General features: G+C 27.0%; 2 protein-coding genes across 2 annotated transcripts in view; one reads left to right on the forward strand and one right to left on the reverse strand.

Annotated features, from left to right (window-relative positions):
- Window positions 1–3,830: 3,830 nt before the first annotated feature.
- Window positions 3,831–7,132, reverse strand: LOC119661848. Its single transcript, XM_038071353.1, has 3 exons — window positions 6,832–7,132; window positions 4,421–4,770; window positions 3,831–4,357 (listed from the first exon to the last, which is right to left on the reverse strand). Exons 1-3 carry the CDS (start codon window positions 6,858–6,860, stop codon window positions 3,882–3,884), a joined length of 855 nt encoding a protein of 284 aa, XP_037927281.1. The 5' UTR covers window positions 6,861–7,132; the 3' UTR covers window positions 3,831–3,881.
- Window positions 7,133–18,754: 11,622 nt separating this feature from the next.
- LOC119688262 overlaps window positions 18,755–20,616 on the forward strand; it is a 1,968-nt gene continuing 106 nt past the window's right edge. The window contains exons 1-2 of the mRNA XM_038102943.1: window positions 18,755–19,277; window positions 20,258–20,614. Coding sequence (XP_037958871.1) covers window positions 18,961–19,277; window positions 20,258–20,614 — 674 coding nt within the window. The 5' untranslated portion in view covers window positions 18,755–18,960. The remainder of the gene's footprint in view (window positions 19,278–20,257; window positions 20,615–20,616) is intronic.

Genomic DNA, 20,616 nt, shown 5'->3' on the forward strand with positions numbered 1-20,616 from the left:
TTTTGATATGAAATTAAAATATATTCCTTCATTATTAATACTTATATATGTATATATCACCATTGACAACTGAAGGGGAATACTATATATTACGTATGCGTGCCATAATTCACATACTAAATAAATATACCATGTTATGTTGATTACATACTAAATAAATATATATGTATATATAATTGTATGTGTTTTTATTAATTATTTTTAATAAAAGTTGACAAATAGTTATTAAATATTTGTTTGTCCTTTCAATGAAATATTATATTTTAGTTTGGTTTTTTGACCTCCAGCATTTGCGATATTCACACTTTTCAACTGAACTGCTTTTTCACACTTACTTAATGTTTACATAAATATACAAAATTAAAAAAATACATAATTTTTTCATGTTATTTATTTAATAATTTTTAAAATTTCTATTTTCTGAAATATTCAAATGTATATATTTTCTGTTTTTTCTATAATCTCTATTTAATTTTGCATCATAATGATTTTTTACTCATTCAAAGGTTTAGAAATGAAATAAAAATTAACAAAAAAATATTGCTTAATGTTTTGCAACAAATATAGTAATCCTCTGTTAAAGTAATCTTCCCATTTATTTTAGTTTTTATATAAAATATGTTTATTTCACCTGTCAGAATTACTGTTATTTTATCATAATAAAAAGTGCTTAATAATAACCGTAATTTTTTCTTTCAGAGTAGCAAAAAAATACTCGCAAACTTACGAAAAAAAACATATGAAGCAACAACAATGCTCTTGAAATCTTCAGAGTTAGGCTTTACTCGCGAAAATTCTAATGCCTCAAGTTTTCAAACCAGTCTATTGTGAAGATTCAGTGGAAATATGTTCACTGGAAATATGTTAATTCCACTCATCCGTTAAAAACATATGAGCATTTCACTTATCAATAAATTCAAATACATAAATAAATTAATTAATTTAAATATATATGATTAAAATGCTTTCTAATAATATTTAATTTTGCTTTCTTTTATTTAAATTAATTAATTTTAAATGTTTACAATTTTTATATATCATACTATATATGTACATAATACAACAAAATCAATATATCAAAAACAAGCATTTAACGTATGTTCAAAGTGTTGCCAATTTATTTCAACCAGACTTAATGTTGTTTTTTTTACAACTCTGAAAGAAAAAATTATGGCTAGTATTACATTTGCTAGTGCATCCCAAATGGCTTGTCGTCCCATTGATGCGACTCCGATATCCCAGGCACGTTGAATTCACAAAATTTAAATAGTATTCTCTCTCAACTCTGTCTACTATGGTACGTTATATGCAGTTAGTTAGTTAACACTAGTAAATTTTTTACATTAATTTAACTAAAATAAAAAAACAACTATACATGCTAGTAAGCGCTAGTAAGCGCTAGAATGTGCATATATATATAGTATTTTAGTTCAAAAATGTACGAAAAATAACGGATAATTATCAATATTACTCAGTACATTGATTACACAAACTACGAGTTAATGGTTCTCCAACTTTAAAACTCGATATCTTGAAAACTAAGCCATACACCATACTAAGCCATAATGCATTTATTCTTAAATATCTTTTATGTAAGCAAAACAAAATGTTATTTAGTAACTTGATTTTTCTCTCTTGAAAAACTTTTTAATCTAACACACATTCAAATACTTTCTACTTTATTAAAAATATGATTAACGCTAATTGAAATCCCGAAACTCTATCCATGCATGTCTGCTTTCATCATATACATATTAAACCACTCAAAATGATCCATAGGCCTTGCATAAAATACTCAAGCAAGAATCTACAAATTTCAAAAACCTGATAAATAATACCGGAATGCTTGAAAGGGAGCCGAGCGCACCTAAGTAATTGGTGGAATCTGCTTTCTATCTTTCATTCAATGTGAAAAGATGATCAATGTTAATAAAATCAGCATATATATTACTTACGCATTATATGTATGTATGAAGTAATAACTTCACATGCGAGCATTTTATCTTCCAAAAATAAGAAGTACACATAAGGTAGAATATGAAAATTATTACCTATCCCACATAACTACAACAAAGACATCATTCTTCCACTCAAATGAAAGTGGCCGATTGCGATTACTCAATAAACTTGGCTTATATTCTATATGCCAATCTATTCCTTGTAGTAATTAAAAATTTTCTTGTTTAGTAAATAGTACTTTATTTCAAGATTTTAAAAAAAATTGTAATTTAATTAATTTATTAAAGCAAATATTAATATAATATTTTAAATAATATAATAACAAACATTATGTTCACATCAGTTGTAAATAAATCTTATCTTGTTAGGAAAAGAAACAATATAAAATCAGGTGTATTCAACAAAACACTATATATGTAGTATAAGTTTATTTTTCTGATCAGAGGTTATATGATAAATAAATTACTTTAAAATTAAGTAACATTAATAAGTAACAAATTTTAATATTTGTATAGAATTAACACCCCTATAACGCGGTACCCTTATAACACGTTCTCACATTACGCGATTTTAATGCCCCGTATTACACGGGCATTCCCCAATATAACGCTGGCATTTTTACAGTTCATAATTAGCTTTGCGTACCTTTGCACATATGTATACGGGGTATACGGGAATGCTCCTATAACGCGTTTTCCTATAACCCGGAACCAATCTAACGCGTTATAGAGGGCATTACTATATTAGGTTAGTATAGCATTTAATAATTATCTTACAAAAACAATTTTACATTTATCATATATATACACCTCATATAAACTCATCTATTGATTTTAGTCTGTCCTATATCCTTTTCGTTAAAGACTGTGACAGACTCATCTATAAAGATTGAATTTTTACAATATTTTTCATGATCAAATTTTTCAAATTCATATAAAAAATATAAACTTATTTTTTATAAAGCATTTATGATTTTTTTATATTTTCTTGATTTTGATTTTGTTTTTTTTAATATTTTTTATTATAATATATTTTTCGAGTCATCATTGGGATTACGATACGTCATTCTCTTTGTTCTATTGTCTATATTGTACGATAGAAAAAAGGGGGTAACGTATCGTAATCCTGATAGTTGACTTTCAAGGAGAGGTGAAATATAAAGTACAGTATATATAATAAAAAATATTTTATAAAAAATTATTTTAATTAACGTGGCGAAAAATAATTTTAAAAAATTTTTTAGTACAAAGAATTTATTTAAAACTGTTTTATATAAGAAATAAAATAATTAAAAAATAATCGGAATTTTAAATAATAAAAACGTTAAAAGTATTAAAGTCAAAAGATTCTTTTAAAATGCTTATTAGTAACTTTCAAATAGTAATAGTACATATAAACATATATCACCAGTGATTTATTGATATGAGTGAGACGACAACTTTTTCACGTTTTAATTAAACATTAGATATTAAATGACGTCACATATTTTTAATTCAATTCTGAATTTTACCAATTTTCAATATGTACTGTTCACTATAATAAGTATGTTTTTAATATATGTATAAATTTAATATATTCTTTTTTAATGTTAAATTAAAAATATAAATAATTTTCTTTACTTAAAGTGCCATTCCAAAGAATTTTTTAATATTTTAAAAAGCAGCTTTTAACGAATGAAAAATGAATTAATTATGCAAATATTTCGGGCACAACTTAAATTAAATTACAAATTAAAATTAGTTAAATATAAAAAAAAAATATTTGTTCAGAGTAATTGTCTTCTTCGTCATCATTCATATAAATACATCATATAATACACTATGAGTAGTTATATTATCTGATATGAATATTCATTTTGTTTTTTTCTTGTGTTGTTTTACTTATGATTTTAAATTGTGATTAAAGAATTAATGAAACTAAAATTATATATTCTCCGCCTTACTACGATCGCCTAACTTTACTGCAAATGCTTTAAGTAGGTCGAGTACTTTTTTCTCTGCTTGAAATTTGTTGCTACGTACGTAAAAGTTCCAACCCTCTGTCCACTTTAACCACTCCGAAATTGAACATGGTTTATCTTCGGTGCACGGTTCACAGTTGACAAATAAAAAATTGAGGTCCATAAAAACTTTTTGACTAATAAATGTAGTTCCTTCAACTTCATATAATTCGTAAATTTCTTCAGGAGTTAATTCATGCCAAAGACGGACAGTTTTGCTGCAAACGTAACAACTGAAGTCTGTGTGATCTTCAAAGCCCGTATCCACCTTTAGTATCATAATTTTATTTTTATTATTTGCAATTTTATCAGCAAATCCTTTAGAAATTCCATACTTTTCTTCTTTCGGCAGTGATTTAAATGGATATATTATGTTTGATATAGGCTGCTCTTTGGTTCCTTATAATCAAGAAATATTATTATTATCGATATGTTAAAAATTTTAATCAATGTTATACTCACCTACATTGCCTAAGTCAACAGATTCTGAGTCGAAGTCAGAGTCTGTAAAAATACAAGTGCAATTATGGTTGTCACAGCAGGAACAAATGTTCAGCTTTTCTATTTTATATTTTGAAGACTTTATAGAAGGCAATATTGGAATTTCACAGTCAGAGCGATCAAATTCTACGTTCTCTTCGCGGTATAAAATAGTTTTTTTTATAGCCCCTTGTTTGATTTGCTCTGATATAGATTTTGGAATACTATTGTTTGCAATACATTCTTCTTCATTAGAAAAGAAGAAAGAACTAGAACTAGAACCAGATACAGATCCAGATCCAGATCCAGATCCAGATTCAGCTCCATATGACCTTCAAATAAACATAAAATAGATTATATTTGAATTAAAAAAAAAAAACGAAAACAAATTGTAATTTTGTGTGCTTCTTAAAAATTTTAGATTAAGGTAATGCCCAATAATATTTGTATGACATTTTTCGAATGTTTCTAACACGACTTCATGAAGTTTTAAAGAAATTAAAATTTTATTTTATGTTTAAGAAAGGAGACGTTCTCGTTTATTATAAGGTTAAAGAAAATTATGGATTAATGAGGAGAAATGTAGTCAGACTGGTATTATCTTTAGGGTTTGTTACAAGCTTTTTTACATACACTGGAAATATTTTGCGTGCCTAAATACAATCACATTATCATATGAAGACGTACTATATCCTATTAAAGGTAGTTAATGTTGTGTTATGTAAAAAATATATATGTTATAATAAATTCTGCAAAAAAATCTTGGCACAAAATTACACTTTGGAAATGGAGTATTTTGAGTTCCGACCTGCTCATGCAATGGTCAGGTATATCTATAGATTTGAGCGGTGAGTTTATCGCTGCCTCAGATTTCAACATTTTAAATTTAATTAAACAATCACTATTCTAATGAATTTTTATATATATATTTTTTTTAAATTTTGGCGTTTCTTGAATACGATTCAGAATCATAAAATAAATTCACTATCATTATTAGTAATTTTTTATAAGACTTTTGAAGCTTGCCACTCACTCCTATAGCATTAGTTAATGCTTAAATATTATGCGATATAGGTATTATGTATTATTATATATAATATTAACTAATATATTATATTAATAATATTCCTTGTAAAAATGGATTTTAATTGACTGATTTTATTGATAAGCTCACATTCTTTAAGTATAACTCAGGGTCGATAATTAAACATCAAAATGTAGGTTGCGGTTTCCAGGACCTTACTTACTTGGGAAGTATTTAATTGTGTTACATTGAAAAGAATATCAAACGAAATGTAAAACAGTGTTAAAAATAATATATAGACATTGGTTTAATTAGGAAAATGAAATTCTGTTTTTGGTTTGATAATTGTATTATAAGACTCAAAACAAACTATATGAGTTTCATTAGAAAAAAAGTTGAAAGTTTAAGTATATTTGATATTTTAATTGATGAGTAGATTATAAGTTTATGGTAATAAATTAAAATTTGTGCCAATAATTCAACATTAAACTGACAATAGGTATCATGTTTTTCTATATATAAATATGTAACCAGGTTTCAGAAGTTTTGTCAAACTCATTGGAACACAAGACAGGAAGTATTGGGCTATCTCATGATATAGAATAATAATTTCTGCAAATTAAAACGTTATAGTTGTTATATGGGTATGGCCAATATCCAAGATGTGCGTTTAAATACACAATGAAATAAAAATACAATGTTAAGTTATTAAAATATATGGATAATTATTGCTACGATTTATTAAATTTATTATCACATTTATGATAGTTCTGAATGCATATATTGTAGCTGATCCATCACTGTATTCTTAGCAAGAAATATTTGATCGATATAAAAGCACATAGTTTTCAAAAAAATTGCTTGTATAAATATATATAAAATAATTTATATTCCACAACTTTATATATTTATATTTATTTTTCAAACATTCTAATGAAATGGATATAATTTGGTGCAATCAATCTGGCCACGCAAAGGCTTCTATAAAATATATTTATTATTGAGGTTATGTGACATCACGTATCGACCTATGTACATATATGCATTTGTATGTAAGTACAAATGAAAACTATTTTTGCTCAAACTGTATTTGGAATAAAGAAATTCGAATCAAATACTGCAAATTACAAAAATTAAATTAAAATGTTTAAAAACACACTTTAAAATTAAGTTTACAACTGAATTCAAAGTTAAATCTCGTAATTGAGGCACCTTTAACAACTTCGCATATTAAAATGTTGATAAAAAATAAAATGTTTACGAAGTTGAATTCTTGCCAATCTGCCCAATAAAAAGTGCCCAATAAACAGTTCAATATATAATCTTAAGCGCAGGATCTCTTAAATAACAAAATTATTTATGTACTTACTCATCTGAATTGAAATCTGTGTCAGACATTTTCGCAGAGAGAACTTTTATCACAACTTCAGGTATTTGACTTAAAGGAATATCTCAAACATAAAACCACTTTCGCTTGACTGAAATATTGAAGTGAAAGCCCCAAAAAATATTGTCCAACGCTATACCAACAACGTGTGAAGACCGCACTTCCCGCTTAAATTTCTATTGTTGCAAACATAAAACGTCAAACATATATGAAGAGTGTTCCCGTGCGCTACAATTTGCACCAATTTGTACTGGTTTGCGTACCTTTACACTAAAAATTAGTAAAGTAATAAAAAACGACCGGAATAAGTGAGATGTGAAATACATATAAGTAAAAGTTTATAATTGGAATGTTTTTGACAGTAAAATTGGTGAAACATAGGAAGAAAATAAAAACAGCTGATTTATATATACATTCAATATGACAATATCACTTTTAGTTACAATATTATTTACAAAAATATATAAATATATAAATTTTAAAAACAAATTTTTCCAAATTTATGATTAATATAAGTAATAAAATATTATTATTATGTTCAGGCTAGTTAAATCAGTGCACTTTAGCAGTTTTACTCTCCATAAATATAGTACAAAATATTGTGTGATATATACAAAACTCTTGTGTGAATCCAGCATTACACATTTTAGCTGTGTGGTCGATCGTAACAATAACCATAAAATACACAAAAAAGTTTTATTTAGCTCTATCCAGCAAACATTTTCAATCGCGAAAGAATCTTCCGCGAATCGTAGTACTGAGCAATTTATTCGCGGTAGAGCGCATCTGAGAGTCGCAGACGATGCTTTCGTTGTGTGAACTTGTCCGCTTATCCGCGAGTCGCTTTAAGCTCAGTTAGACGGTAAGTAACGTAAGAAATTAATTCAAAGCGAAATGCACAACCAAGCAAACATGCGTATTTGAGAGGAACGAAATAAACAAAGTTCACCGTTTTTGTTTATTTCGTTCCTATCAAACACGCCAGTTTGGTTGCTTGTGCATCTCGCTTCGAATCAACTTCTTACGTTACCTACCGTCTAACTGAGCCTTTGAAAACACATTCATCAAACAATCGTCGAGGCGAGTAATAATTGCACTTTAAGAATAAAGAAACAAAAACGTTATATGGAAATTTATTACAAAATAAAATAAAACAAAAAGAGCAAATTAATGATTTTGAGAGAAAAATCGCTTAACAATCATCAAGGCGAGTAATAAGTGACTCATTTTGACGATTAACGATAAATGACGATAAGTCTGAATGCTGGATGAGTACTTTAAAATAAAATGCCCAGTTTGCAGATTATATGAACGTGAGATGAACTTGACGACAACATGAGCTGACAGTTCAGTTTACACTATCATGAACTGTCATGAGGAGAGAAATTTGTTTTGTTTTGTGTAAACGTGTAAAATGCTTGTGTGTAGTAGTGTATAGCACAGAAATTCAGAGTATTCAGCATTAAAAGGTAAATATAAATATAACATTGCATGTGTATGAGCTAACATCATACTCTCTTCCCCTTCTCATCTATCGGAGACCAGTTTTCAAGTTCATGTTCATGTTACGTTCATGATAATGTAAATAGACCCTATTTTTTTTGTGTGTTTAAAAATAAGTTGCGTATTAGGAGTTTTATTTTTGCCTGCAAAAAATAATATGTAATTATTTTTGAGTTTTTCGTTTTTAAAATATAAATAATAATTATTTTTGCGTTTTAAAATAAAAAGTAAAACTTATAATTTATTTGTGAATTGAACAGTGAATAGTAAATAATAGAGTAATTATTTAATAATAATTATATTTATTATTTTTTAAGTTTTAACTATAATTTTCGGTCGCTAGTATTATATGATTGTTAGTGCAAAATACTTTTAATACTATTTATCTATTAAATTAGAAAGAAAATTATTTATACAATATTAAATTATTTAAATACCAGTAAAGTAAAATATATATTTTCTGAAGAAATATTAAAGAAAAGTCAGAATTATCTTTATTATTAAAGCGTGCCACACTTAAATATGCACAGCACGAATATTGTTATTTTGCTCAATAAGTTGGCAATGGGAGAAAATTAATTTCCATTGTTTCCAAATATTTCAGCTTCTTCTCATTTTATATATGTATGTATGTACATTTTCTTGTAGACAATTCACTTGAAGTTTCTGCCTTGTCACCCACAAAACCAAAAGTATCTAAGAAAAATCGTCTTAATAAAGAATTTTAATTACGCGTCATTTTGCCTCAATGCAAAAAATTATTTATTAATAATGAAATGAAATTTCATGAAAATACAATTTGCGATTATTGTTATATTAGTGGCACACTTGAGTATCGGAACTCTGTTTAATAATAATAGTGAGCAACAAAATACCCATAACCCATAACCCAGAACTCACAATACACAATACACAGCCTGTAACGCAATGCCGCGCCGAAGTGGGTCAATCAAACAACAACTTCAAAAGATTTACGCTTAAGCCTAAAGCTCACTCATGCTTTAACAATAGAGGAAAAGGAATATCTAACAATATTTAAGGATATACCAACCAATCTACAAGACAAGCAAACAAGACACAATTCATTCCAATGCATTTGCAATCTATATATATATATATATATATATGCTTTTGTATCTCTCTGCGAGCGTCCGCATCTGTGTGTGCGCCTCTAGAAATTACTTAGCTTAAGCTTCATTGAAAAACTTTCAATTAATGCGTTGGAAAGTTTTCAACCCTTTTTGCTTTTAAAATTTATATATTCAATAGCACCTAATTAAATTTGAATCTGAAATCTGAAAATGTGCTACACAGAATTTTAGTAAGTAAATTCTACATTACTACCAACATAAGCACCAGCACCAGTACCAGAACTAGAACCAGCAGTATTAAACTTAAAACCAAAACCAACTACAGCAGCAGCAACAACAACAGCAACAACAACAGCAATAGAAATAAGGACATCAACACCAGCAGCAACAACATTGGCATTGCCATACAAAACAACCAGCAGCAACAGGATATGCAAAATAAATGCTTTTGGTCTCTTTGCACTTTAAGTCAATATTTCGGGGCGTGTTTGTAGGTGATTAAAACTTTTCCCGGAGTGTCTTTTAAGTGAAACTTTCATGCTATAAATTTTGTTGCTGTTGGTGAAATACATTTACCACAGAAGTTTTGTGCTTGCATTTGAGATTTCATATGTTGATGCCTTAATTATTATCGTTTATTTTAATTATGTTGATTTTAATGCTCAATTAATTTTACTAGATTAATATTCATATTGACGTTAAAAAAATATACATATTTCTAAAAAAGTAATCAACTGATAATCAATTGACGTATTAAACATTTTAATGAATTTTTATATAATGGATAACGGTATTAATTTTTATATTAATTAATATTATTATATTAATATTAATAATTAATATTAATTAATATTAATATTAATTATTTCCATTAATTTTAATAGATTAATATTCATACTGACGTTGAAAAAATATACATATTTCTAAAAAAGTAATCAACTGATAATCAATTGACGTATTAAACAGTTTAATGAATTTTTATATAATGGATAACGGTATTAATTTTTATATTAATTAATATTATTAATTAATATTAATTAATATTAATATAATATTAATATTAATTATTAAAATTAATTTAAATTAATATTAATTAATTCCATAAATTTTAATAAATTAATATTCATACTGACGTTGAAAAAATATACATATTTCTAAAAAAGTAATCAACTGATAATCAATTGACGTATTAAACATTTTTATGAATTTTTATATAATGGATAACGGTATTAATTTTTATATTAATTAATATTATTAATCAATATTAATATAATATTAATATTAATAATTAATAATAATTAATATTAATATAATATTAATATATTATTTTTATTTTACTTGTGCAGTGTGTAAATTTTACTTGTGTTTTACTTGAATTTTACTACGAGTAGCTTGTGGAACAGACCTATTATCTACTGATATATTGACATATTGTGAGTTAATAAATTGTGAATTAAAAAGAAATGTTCCTTATTAATATTAGTATTAATATTAACTGACAACATATCAATATATCAGTAGATAATAGGTCTGTTCCACAAGCTACTCGTAGTAAAACTCAAGTAAAACACAAGTAAAATTTACACACTGCACAAGTAAAATGTACACACTGTGGAACGCACTGCACTTGGGTAAACACAGTGTTACCCAAAGGTACTACGAGTGGAATAGACCTATATATATAATCAAGAAATGGACAATTGTAGTCTATAAACCTATATATTAATATTTGTAAGTATTAGTAGTTATTATTAATTTCTAATAATATGATTATATAATATAATATACTATATATATATTATATATAATATAAAAAGGAGTCTAAAATTGCAATTATTATTTAATATAATTAAAATTAAACTTTATAAGTAATTTTGAACATTTTAACTTAAATTTTAACTGTGTAGTTAGTAAATTTAAAGTGAAACTATTAAACGTCGTTTCTAACTAGTACCAGATTTATATTTAAATACACTGAAGTACATACCATAGTTTCATTTTGTGTTCATTGGTAGATATATATATATATCTGTATGTATAATATATGAATATATGAATTGTGTAGATAAAGTACGGGTGGTAAATATGTCAAAAAATTTAACTTTAAATCTGTAGTAAAAAACGAACGGTTCGTTAAGTTTTACAAGATTTTGCACTCAATAATTCAGTTGACTTTCCTTACTGTAGTTAATACCTTAAAAACTTACAAATAAATTGATAGAGTAAATAATTCAAGTAGAGTATATTTGTTGCTATTCGAACTTAAATAGAAAAGATAAAATGAAAAAGATTGAATTGTCTGTGTGTTTACGAATACATATTCTTACACTGAGAAATCGTATTAGAATATATAACTTACTTCAAATATTTAAATTCTATTAAATACGACAGTGTGCACATATTTATTTTAATTACTGTGATTTGAAATAACATGTATCTTTACTTATAACTATGTAAGTATTTGAGGTACTCGTAAAAAATTTATTTAATTTCAAATAATGTTGTAGGTCAAAAATACTCTTTTTATTACACAAAGTATATAATAGATGGAGATACATACCATTTGGGAGCTGTGCGGAACACTATGACGAACAGATCTTTCACACTTAAACTATGCTTAACAAAACACAAGAATTTCTACCTTACGAATAAAGTTAGTTTATCTCTGGATAAGCAGTTGCCTTATATTAGATACAGATAGAACTTCACGCCACGAAATCTGACACTTGATCTAGACCTAAGAGGGATAACTACATACAATGGTTAGATGTGTGATCCTTCTTCAAACAGAAACAGTATTCTATTATCTGGAACTCAATGGTTTTCATGAAATTGTTGTGCAGGTAAGATAGGTAGCTTGTAGTCCTTTATTTTGTCCGCATCACGATATTGTTCTTACAGTAGTTGGAGTTCAACACAGAATTCTCCCAATGTCAGCAAGTTTTTCTTCAAGTTTAAAACGTTTTAAATTGTCTATAAAGCAAAAATTTACATTTTCATTCACCATACAAATGTAAACTGACACCTTTTAAATAAAAACTTAATACCTGTAAATCCTCTGAGATCTACATGAAATTAAATGGGAATTCCAACTGAACGCATATATTAAAAAATACCACAAATTGAAACACTACCTACGTAATTCGAAGCAAAAACTTATTTTTTTTTTGCGAGGCAATTCGAATCAGCGCAAATCGGAGTATTAGTATGTATATATATAATTTTCATTTTAGGACTATATTACCTCAAATAACATTACTTAAATATAAAACACAATAAAATAAATATATATTAAGTATAATAATAATATATATAAAAAAATAAATATAAATATTATAAAGAAGTTTTTCGAACATTAGTGAACTACAACAACAAAGATTCTTTTTTATATTATTTTAATTAATTGAATATTTGGCTGACCATATAGCTATTTGGAATATAGCCAAATACCCATCATCAGTGGTCTTGAAAATCATTCTTGTATTTAATTATTCATAAATAATTTTTTAGAACTGCAAGTACCAGGAATCGAACTCGTGTCCTGCCAAATTTAAAGCTCAGAGCCAGAGCTCCTTAACTAACTGACGCAAAGCCGTACTTGACTTTTAAATTCACTTATTTTTCTGGAGTTTTGTTGCTTTGCTGTGAAAGTTTTTTTTTTAACAAATTCACTTGCTGTGTTTAACATATATTAGAACGAAATCATTCTTCATATATAAATGTTATATGTAAATATAATAATACAAAACTATGCTATGGGTTCGATTGGGTGAAGTGAGGTATAAGTAATTCTGTACACTTATTTGGGTGAAGTTAACAACAAGCTTTGCTATAATAAGATTTGTGGACACTCTGAGTTTTCCACAATAAGACTGCTATTGGAGATAATGGACTATCAACAGTATTGAATACTTCAACTCATTCTATTTATTAATGTTGACATATATAGATATATTCGTTTATTATTTTATAATTCAAAATGTTACAACGAAAATAAATTGACTTCATTAAGATTGCAGGATTGTCACGATATATACTTTTGTGATCATTTTTTGTTTGACAATAATTCTTTTATTGAATCTACAACAAAAAACTATAAATTCATAGAGCTATTCAAGTGCTAAATAATTTCCTTGAAACAATATCCGGATTGGAAGCTGAAGCTAAAGCTTTAATGCAGATTCAACAGTTCAAATAATTTCAAATGCATAAAAATTTATTACACAAACAAATTAAGTTTCACACTTCCATAAAACTAATGTAACACAGATACCTTCATGTATCTGCTCTACTCTACTCTACTTTGCTCTACTCTACTCTACTCTGCTCTACTCTACTCTGCTCTACTCTGCTCTACAAAGTACATAAAACTTAAATCGATTAGTTACACAAAATTTACAGTTTACAACTTAATGACATTGTTGAAATGCTGCATTCATTGACTTTGCAAGGAGTACTGCTTGGTAGTTTAATTACTTAAAATAGATGTGTATTAAACCGCACTGTGGTAGATACATAAATTCAGTCATATAAATTCTCAACATAAGCATAATAAAAAGTGAGAATAAAGTTAAAACTAATTTCGTTACCGAAACCGCAGTATCTTCTTGGGTTTTTGTGTATTCGTGTTAATTTGCATCTTTAAGATACTCGTAAACTTGTGAGCATTTGCTTCTTGGAAACATAATATTTGGTATTTACACCTCATTGCAATTGCAGAAACTCATTTGCAATTAAAAATAATACAAATTTTATATTAACAGATCTTAATGTAGATGTGATTGCGAACGTGTCTGTATGAAGTTCTAAAGCATATGGCACGTTAAATTTATACCCTTTAGGGCACATCTGTGCTGTTTCGGTATGCAGTCGAACTTATTTCAAATTGGCACTACCAAAATTGCAAATGGTATCATATAAGAGTATTCCTAATTATCTTTACAGAAAATTAACTTGGACTACTTTTTAAGATTAAGTTACTATTAAGTATAAAAGCAATATGAAGGAATATGAACGATACAAACATTTGCATAGAAATTTAAATACTGAATATATTCTCACTGTAGTGTTTTTCAGGCAGAAGTGACTGCCATAAAGGAAGCTTTAGCTTGTCTAGAAGTAAATAATAATACACTTAAAAAGAGTATATACATACTATCGGATAGACAAGCTGCTTTAAAGTCCTTTAATTCAGTTCCATTTACATCTAAGACAGTCTTTGACTGTTACACTTCTTTAAATGAGATGTTGACGCCGTTTAATATTAATCTAAGCTACGTTCCCGATCATAGTGATGAAAGCCATGCGGAACACCTAAATAATCTGTGCATATCGTTGACATCAGGCAAACTGGTACTGAGTTCTTCTTATGCCGATATTTTTAATAAGAAATGGAAAGACTCAAGGATATGCATGCATCTATATGAAATTTGGTTTTGTTTCAATAAAAGAAAATCAAACTCTCTGATTGAGTTGCGCCGTAGAGATATCAGTCATGTATTTTAGGTAACCATGTTAAGAGACTAAATCTCCCTTTCAACTATACCTGTCGTAGTTGTGGTGAGCATAATGAAAGTGTCTGCCATCTGCATTGCTTTAACACTTCAGGAACTTTCTTTTTTGAGGCACTTTTATAGTACTTAGTTTTAGTTTTACCACGGCGCCTTAAAATTGATGATAAGGTTGGGTATGAGGTTGGATTTACCACTCTATTGAAAATTATGTTGTGATATATACTGATCAGAAGATCAGAAGATTTTATTGTGACAAAAATGTAAAATAGTGATTTTTGCGTTACGTTATTGTGTTTTATTTATTTATAATAAATTTAAATAATTTTTATAAAAAGCATGAATTTTTTATAAAATTTTGACAATCTCTTTTTAAGTCTGTATAGTTTCAAGCACTGTTTGAGTGATAAAATTAAATACAATTTTTTTTTCATAATATAACTTTATTTATTTTTTATTAGATAATATGAATACAAGACAAATAAATTTATCAAAATGTTTTTTTTTTTGTTTTGTGAAGTATCTGACATTCGTTAATGGTAATTAATTGTTTGCAATAACCTACCACACAATTTTGTCGGTTTAGTAAATTGCAATACATTTGTTGGCTACCACACATTTAAAGATGCAGGTAACGTATTTCTGATGAATTAAATACTATCACACAAACATACTTATAGACTTATATTGCATAGAACTAAGTAGAGAAAATGTAATATATACAATATGTATATAAAAAAAACATGTGATGGAATACTTAAGGGAATAAGTTTAATGTTGTGTCAAAAGCAGTTGTCTGGTCAAACAATTATAATTGAGTTAAATGACTTCTTTACATGTCCAAACACTAATAGACACGACTTATCATATCTTTTTTGTATAAGTATATTAATTTTAATACGGTCTACTAACTTTATTTATACATATAATATAACTTTTTTGGTTTAATTGGTTTTTTGACTCCAACTATCATAATAATAACATATCACATACAAAAGTTAAATATATAATTGATATATTTACATATATACATCTTGTATATCAAGTACATATATATTTCAACAAAGATTTTATTAAATACTTACTTCTTCAGTGCCTTTGTTCACAGCTCAGCTGTTGTTTGTTTACATTTTGCATATTAGTAAAACATATGACACATATTTCATATTATACAAATTTATTTTTCAGGGTTGTGCTCTACAACTTCCACCTTAAATACGTAAATTAAACGATTTTTGTATGGTAATCATCCACATTAAAAGCTATAATGAGTAAAACGGCCTAAATGACACAATGTGAATGTGCTATTAGATTATATGCATAAAAAAAATGAAGGTCATATATGCAAATACAGCTGTTTGACCAATTTGTTTAGTGGGGGTGACGATACCAAGGTCTGCTTACCATACACTGACCTCAAATGGCTCATTTCAAATGAGTCATTTGGAAAGTGTTTACATTCATTGTAATTCATTCGTTCTCATTTCAAACAGCTGATTTTTCAACTTGCCTGTTGATTTGATTTTTGGCCTGTGCCAAAAAAAATGTTGGATGAAGGTTAAATATACCTTTAAACCTTACAATAGAAACTGAAAATGTATTTTTAGCTTCGATTAATTTATTTTTGGGAGGTAGACGTTCCAAGAAGAGGTGCATCATATTCAAGAAAATGCAATCACCAAACATTTGTTTACCTTTTTTTTTTTGCCAATATGTCAAAAACGGCTTTCTCAAACTGTCAAAATGCGTTTGAAACATATTTAGAACTCATTCCAAACTCGTTGGAACTCATTTATTCAGAATGAAATCCAATGGATCTCATTTGCGCTTGAAATTTTGTATGCAAAAATGGGTCATCGGCTTCTCATTTTTGATTTTTGTCCAAAATGAGCCATTTGAGGCCAGTGTAAATGCCAAATTAGATCCCAAAGCTTTGTAGCTTCATCAATGGAAAGCGCTGCGATTTGGTTGCTGAAAATAAATTTATTTATTATTTAAAAATAATAATGTGTTCTTTTCTTCCAATAAGAAAATACAATTGGTATTATTTTTTGACCACAACATTCACATTCGAGATTCTAATACCATTTTGCTTTTCAATTTCATTCAAACATTTGAGCGAAACAAAACAAAGAAGATTAAGAAAGAAACTGAGAGTTATGTTAAAAATAGTATATAAAATTTTAAATGTTATTTACTTAAATAATATTAAAAATTTTCTGCAATGTGGTGAAAATATCACGCAGTACAAAAACAGAAACTCTAATGTTACGCAATGGTGCCATGATGATTTTCACCACCTGGTGCCCTACTACTCACCACAATGTCTAGTAATATAAAAACACTTTCTGAGAAATTTCGTTTGTTTTGGTTTTTTGACAATAAAAATTAATAAAATTAATATTTTTAATTCTACTGCGGTTGTGAGTTTTTATTATGTATAGACATTTATAATCATGTTAATTACATTTTAACAAATTCCAAAAAAAATTATATATGTGTTTTAAGTAAATATGGTACAATTATATTAATTAATTATAGAAATATATTGATATATATGGTTTTAAAACAAAATATTGAAACAATGTAACTTAAAACTCGGAATATATGTACATATACTAATTTATATAATAGATGCTAACTTTTCCTATAAATTTATATATTAAGCAACATATATATAAATACGTATATGTGCAATACAATAAAAAGAACTTTTATATAAATAAATACTAACAATTTTTTTAACTTTGTGAAAACACTTTCGTGACTAAGGCCGTGTGGGAGTTCGAGTAAATTGATGGTAAAATTGAAGGAAATACCAAAGTATGTCGGTATGGCAGTGCATGTTGGCATTTACCAGAATTTCGAATAGTGTAAACTAGATAAAAATTTGCTAAATTAAATGTTTCCATTGTAAAAATTTTATAAAATGTTTATTAAATAAATAAATAAAATTGAATACTTTTAACCAAAAATAATAAATAAGTGTATTAAATAAATAAATAAATATTTACATAAGTGCAGTGCAAAAAATCCCTAGGAAATTTCAATTTATTTTATCATGATTTACTCTTATTCCCGCATGACTTAATTATATATACATATTTTCATATACAAATTGACGTAAGTGTGATATAAAATATCATGCCTTGATTTACTCATTATAATGATATTAATATATACCATGGAATTTCCAATAACAATAATTTATACAAATTCTTTTAATTAGAAGAAAAGTCCAAATGCTAAATGCAACCACAAATGTAGTCAACATTTAGGGTATAAACCACACCGATTTTAATACTTGACAATTCTGGTATACCAAATATATAACAGAGATTTTTTTGCAATATTGCACAAAGAGCCACAACTATTCAAAATTTCTTCTCTGTTTCTTTTCTCTATCTTCTTTGCAATTGGGCATCGGTCGTAAAATATCAACTAACGCAGTGTTGCATTTTTTCTTTATATATATTACACATCTTACGTTAAAATTTTTTTTGGTAATATTTTCCAGTTTAATTTCTATAATGCTTTCATTATTTTCTATTAGAAACTTAATAATATCTTCTTTATCCTCGGCTTAGATATAAAACCCATTTTTTCACTGTCAGTGTCATTATCTTTCTTCTTTTGTATTGTGCTTCAACACAATAAACGTTCTTCAAGTTAAAAATTTATACAAAATAGCACCCGTTATCCAGTTTATTTATTTGCTTTTAGTGAGTTTCAAACTGTATTATCGATAAGAAATTGGCGCCATGTTTTCTTGGCATTGTTTCACGATTCGTACGACGAGGCACTGCGTTTTTAAGAAGCTACGGATCTACGATAATTCAAAGTCTGATTGGAACAATTACGTGATATATTCAACAGTATTTATAAATCCAATATTAAAATAGTAAGGAAGGCTTATATTCTAGACAATCTAGAACAATTCCAGATAAAATTACATTAAAAGTAAAAAGAAAAGTTAATTGTAATCGCGAAAAAAAAATTGTGTGAATATGGCAAATTTAATGGGAAGCAATGAAAGCATTGGGTCTATTCAATTCGGTGATCTAGACCTAGATTTTGATTTAGAACTAGATCTAGATCTAAATAAAGAAGTAGACAATAAAAGTGTTAATGTTGAAGTTGACACATTTGGTGATGCGCTGAATGACAGCGCAAATAAAACAACCGGCGTTGATTCAACCAAAGATTATATTGTCAATATGATACGCGGGCTAAACCCGGAAGATGACGAAGTTAATATGAATGAAAAAATAAAATATATTAAAAAACAATTTTGTAGTTTGGTTCAAAACAAGGAGCAATTGTTGTAAGTATAAAATATTTAAAAACTATATATAAGAATAATGTCTATATTTGGTTAGTGTGGATGTTATGAAAACAATAATTGATTGATCTGTCAAAGTTATAATAATAATTGCACACGACTGTGGCCCACCTTCCGCAACTAATTATAACCTCAAAATTTATATAAATGCAAACAAATTTTGAGGTTATTTTATTTTCAATAAATTACTGATATATTCTCAAATTTATGCTTTGCAAGACAAGTTAGCACAAAAAATCTTCTATGGACGCATTGACCCATGATAGTGCCACAATGTTCAATGATAGAGCACTGAGAGGCAATATGATATATGTAAGAAGGATATATGTACATGCCATTGTAAAGAAAAAAAATAAAATAAGTTATATTACATTTTATTTAATAAAAATAATTGATTTAACATTTGCTTTATAACTAAAATATCACAAAATATATATATATATATTTATATATATAAGTCATTTGCCTAAAGAGATATTCACATTTATAATATGTTGCCAAACGAGTGTTACCATTTTTTTTAAGATCGATATATTTGATGCTCTTATGTGTAGAGATGAAACATATAGTTTTTATAATTACTAATTTTATACTTCTACAGAATACTTCATTGAAATATGTCAAGTAAATAAAATATTATTTTATTTATAGGATTATGTTCAAACTATTAGTTTTGCAGATGACAAAGTCTGCTCACATCTAATAGTACTTTTAATACTTTATTCAAAATTGAATATTTTAACATGTCTTATAATTAAAGTTAAGTAAAAATACCTAACTATAAAATTTAGAAACACAATGACAAATAATGGTATATTTAGTATATATAGTATATTTTTATTTCAGTATATTTTTTAAAAACTGCTAGATAAAGAAAATGTTTAATTGACTTGAAATAAAATCTACTTTATATTTCCGTAAGAATCTTTACTAATAAGTGTTTATTTTAAAAATTTTTCTAGTGAAATGATGGCCTATATTAATACCAAAGCTCTAATAGACAAAATAGTCGCACTAAAATTTGGATTTCTATTTTCTTCTGAACTTTTTGATAGTCTGATTGTTGACGGAACCAATATTCGTAATGTCATGCTTCAAATTTTGGAAAAAAATTATATCAATTCCGACATATATAGAATTTATGATAGAAATCGCCTTTATAATTCCATTACATTATTGGGACAATACTATCATCACGTACGCCTGGTATATAATACTCCAATAGCGATACTGGGCATTTCTCTGTTACGGCTTATGACACGAGAAGTAAATGGACTAGATTATATCAATTTCGAATTAGCAAAAGTAATACGAGCACAGC

The sequence above is a fragment of the Teleopsis dalmanni genome, chromosome X, assembly GCF_002237135.1.
Source record: "Teleopsis dalmanni isolate 2A chromosome X, ASM223713v2, whole genome shotgun sequence".
Classification (NCBI taxonomy): Eukaryota; Metazoa; Arthropoda; class Insecta; order Diptera; family Diopsidae; genus Teleopsis; species Teleopsis dalmanni.

What these genes read in the sequence shown, in the direction of transcription:
- LOC119661848 (XM_038071353.1), bottom strand. Translation starts at nt 6,860, where the DNA reads ATGTCTGACACAGATTTCAATTCAGATGA. An exon ending in ACAGATTTCAATTCAGATGA is followed by an intron (nt 4,771 to 6,831) that starts GTAAGTACATAA and finishes GTTTATTTGAAG; the next exon opens with GTCATATGGAGCTGAATCTG. An exon ending in TGTTGACTTAGGCAATGTAG is followed by an intron (nt 4,358 to 4,420) that starts GTGAGTATAACA and finishes CTTGATTATAAG; the next exon opens with GAACCAAAGAGCAGCCTATA.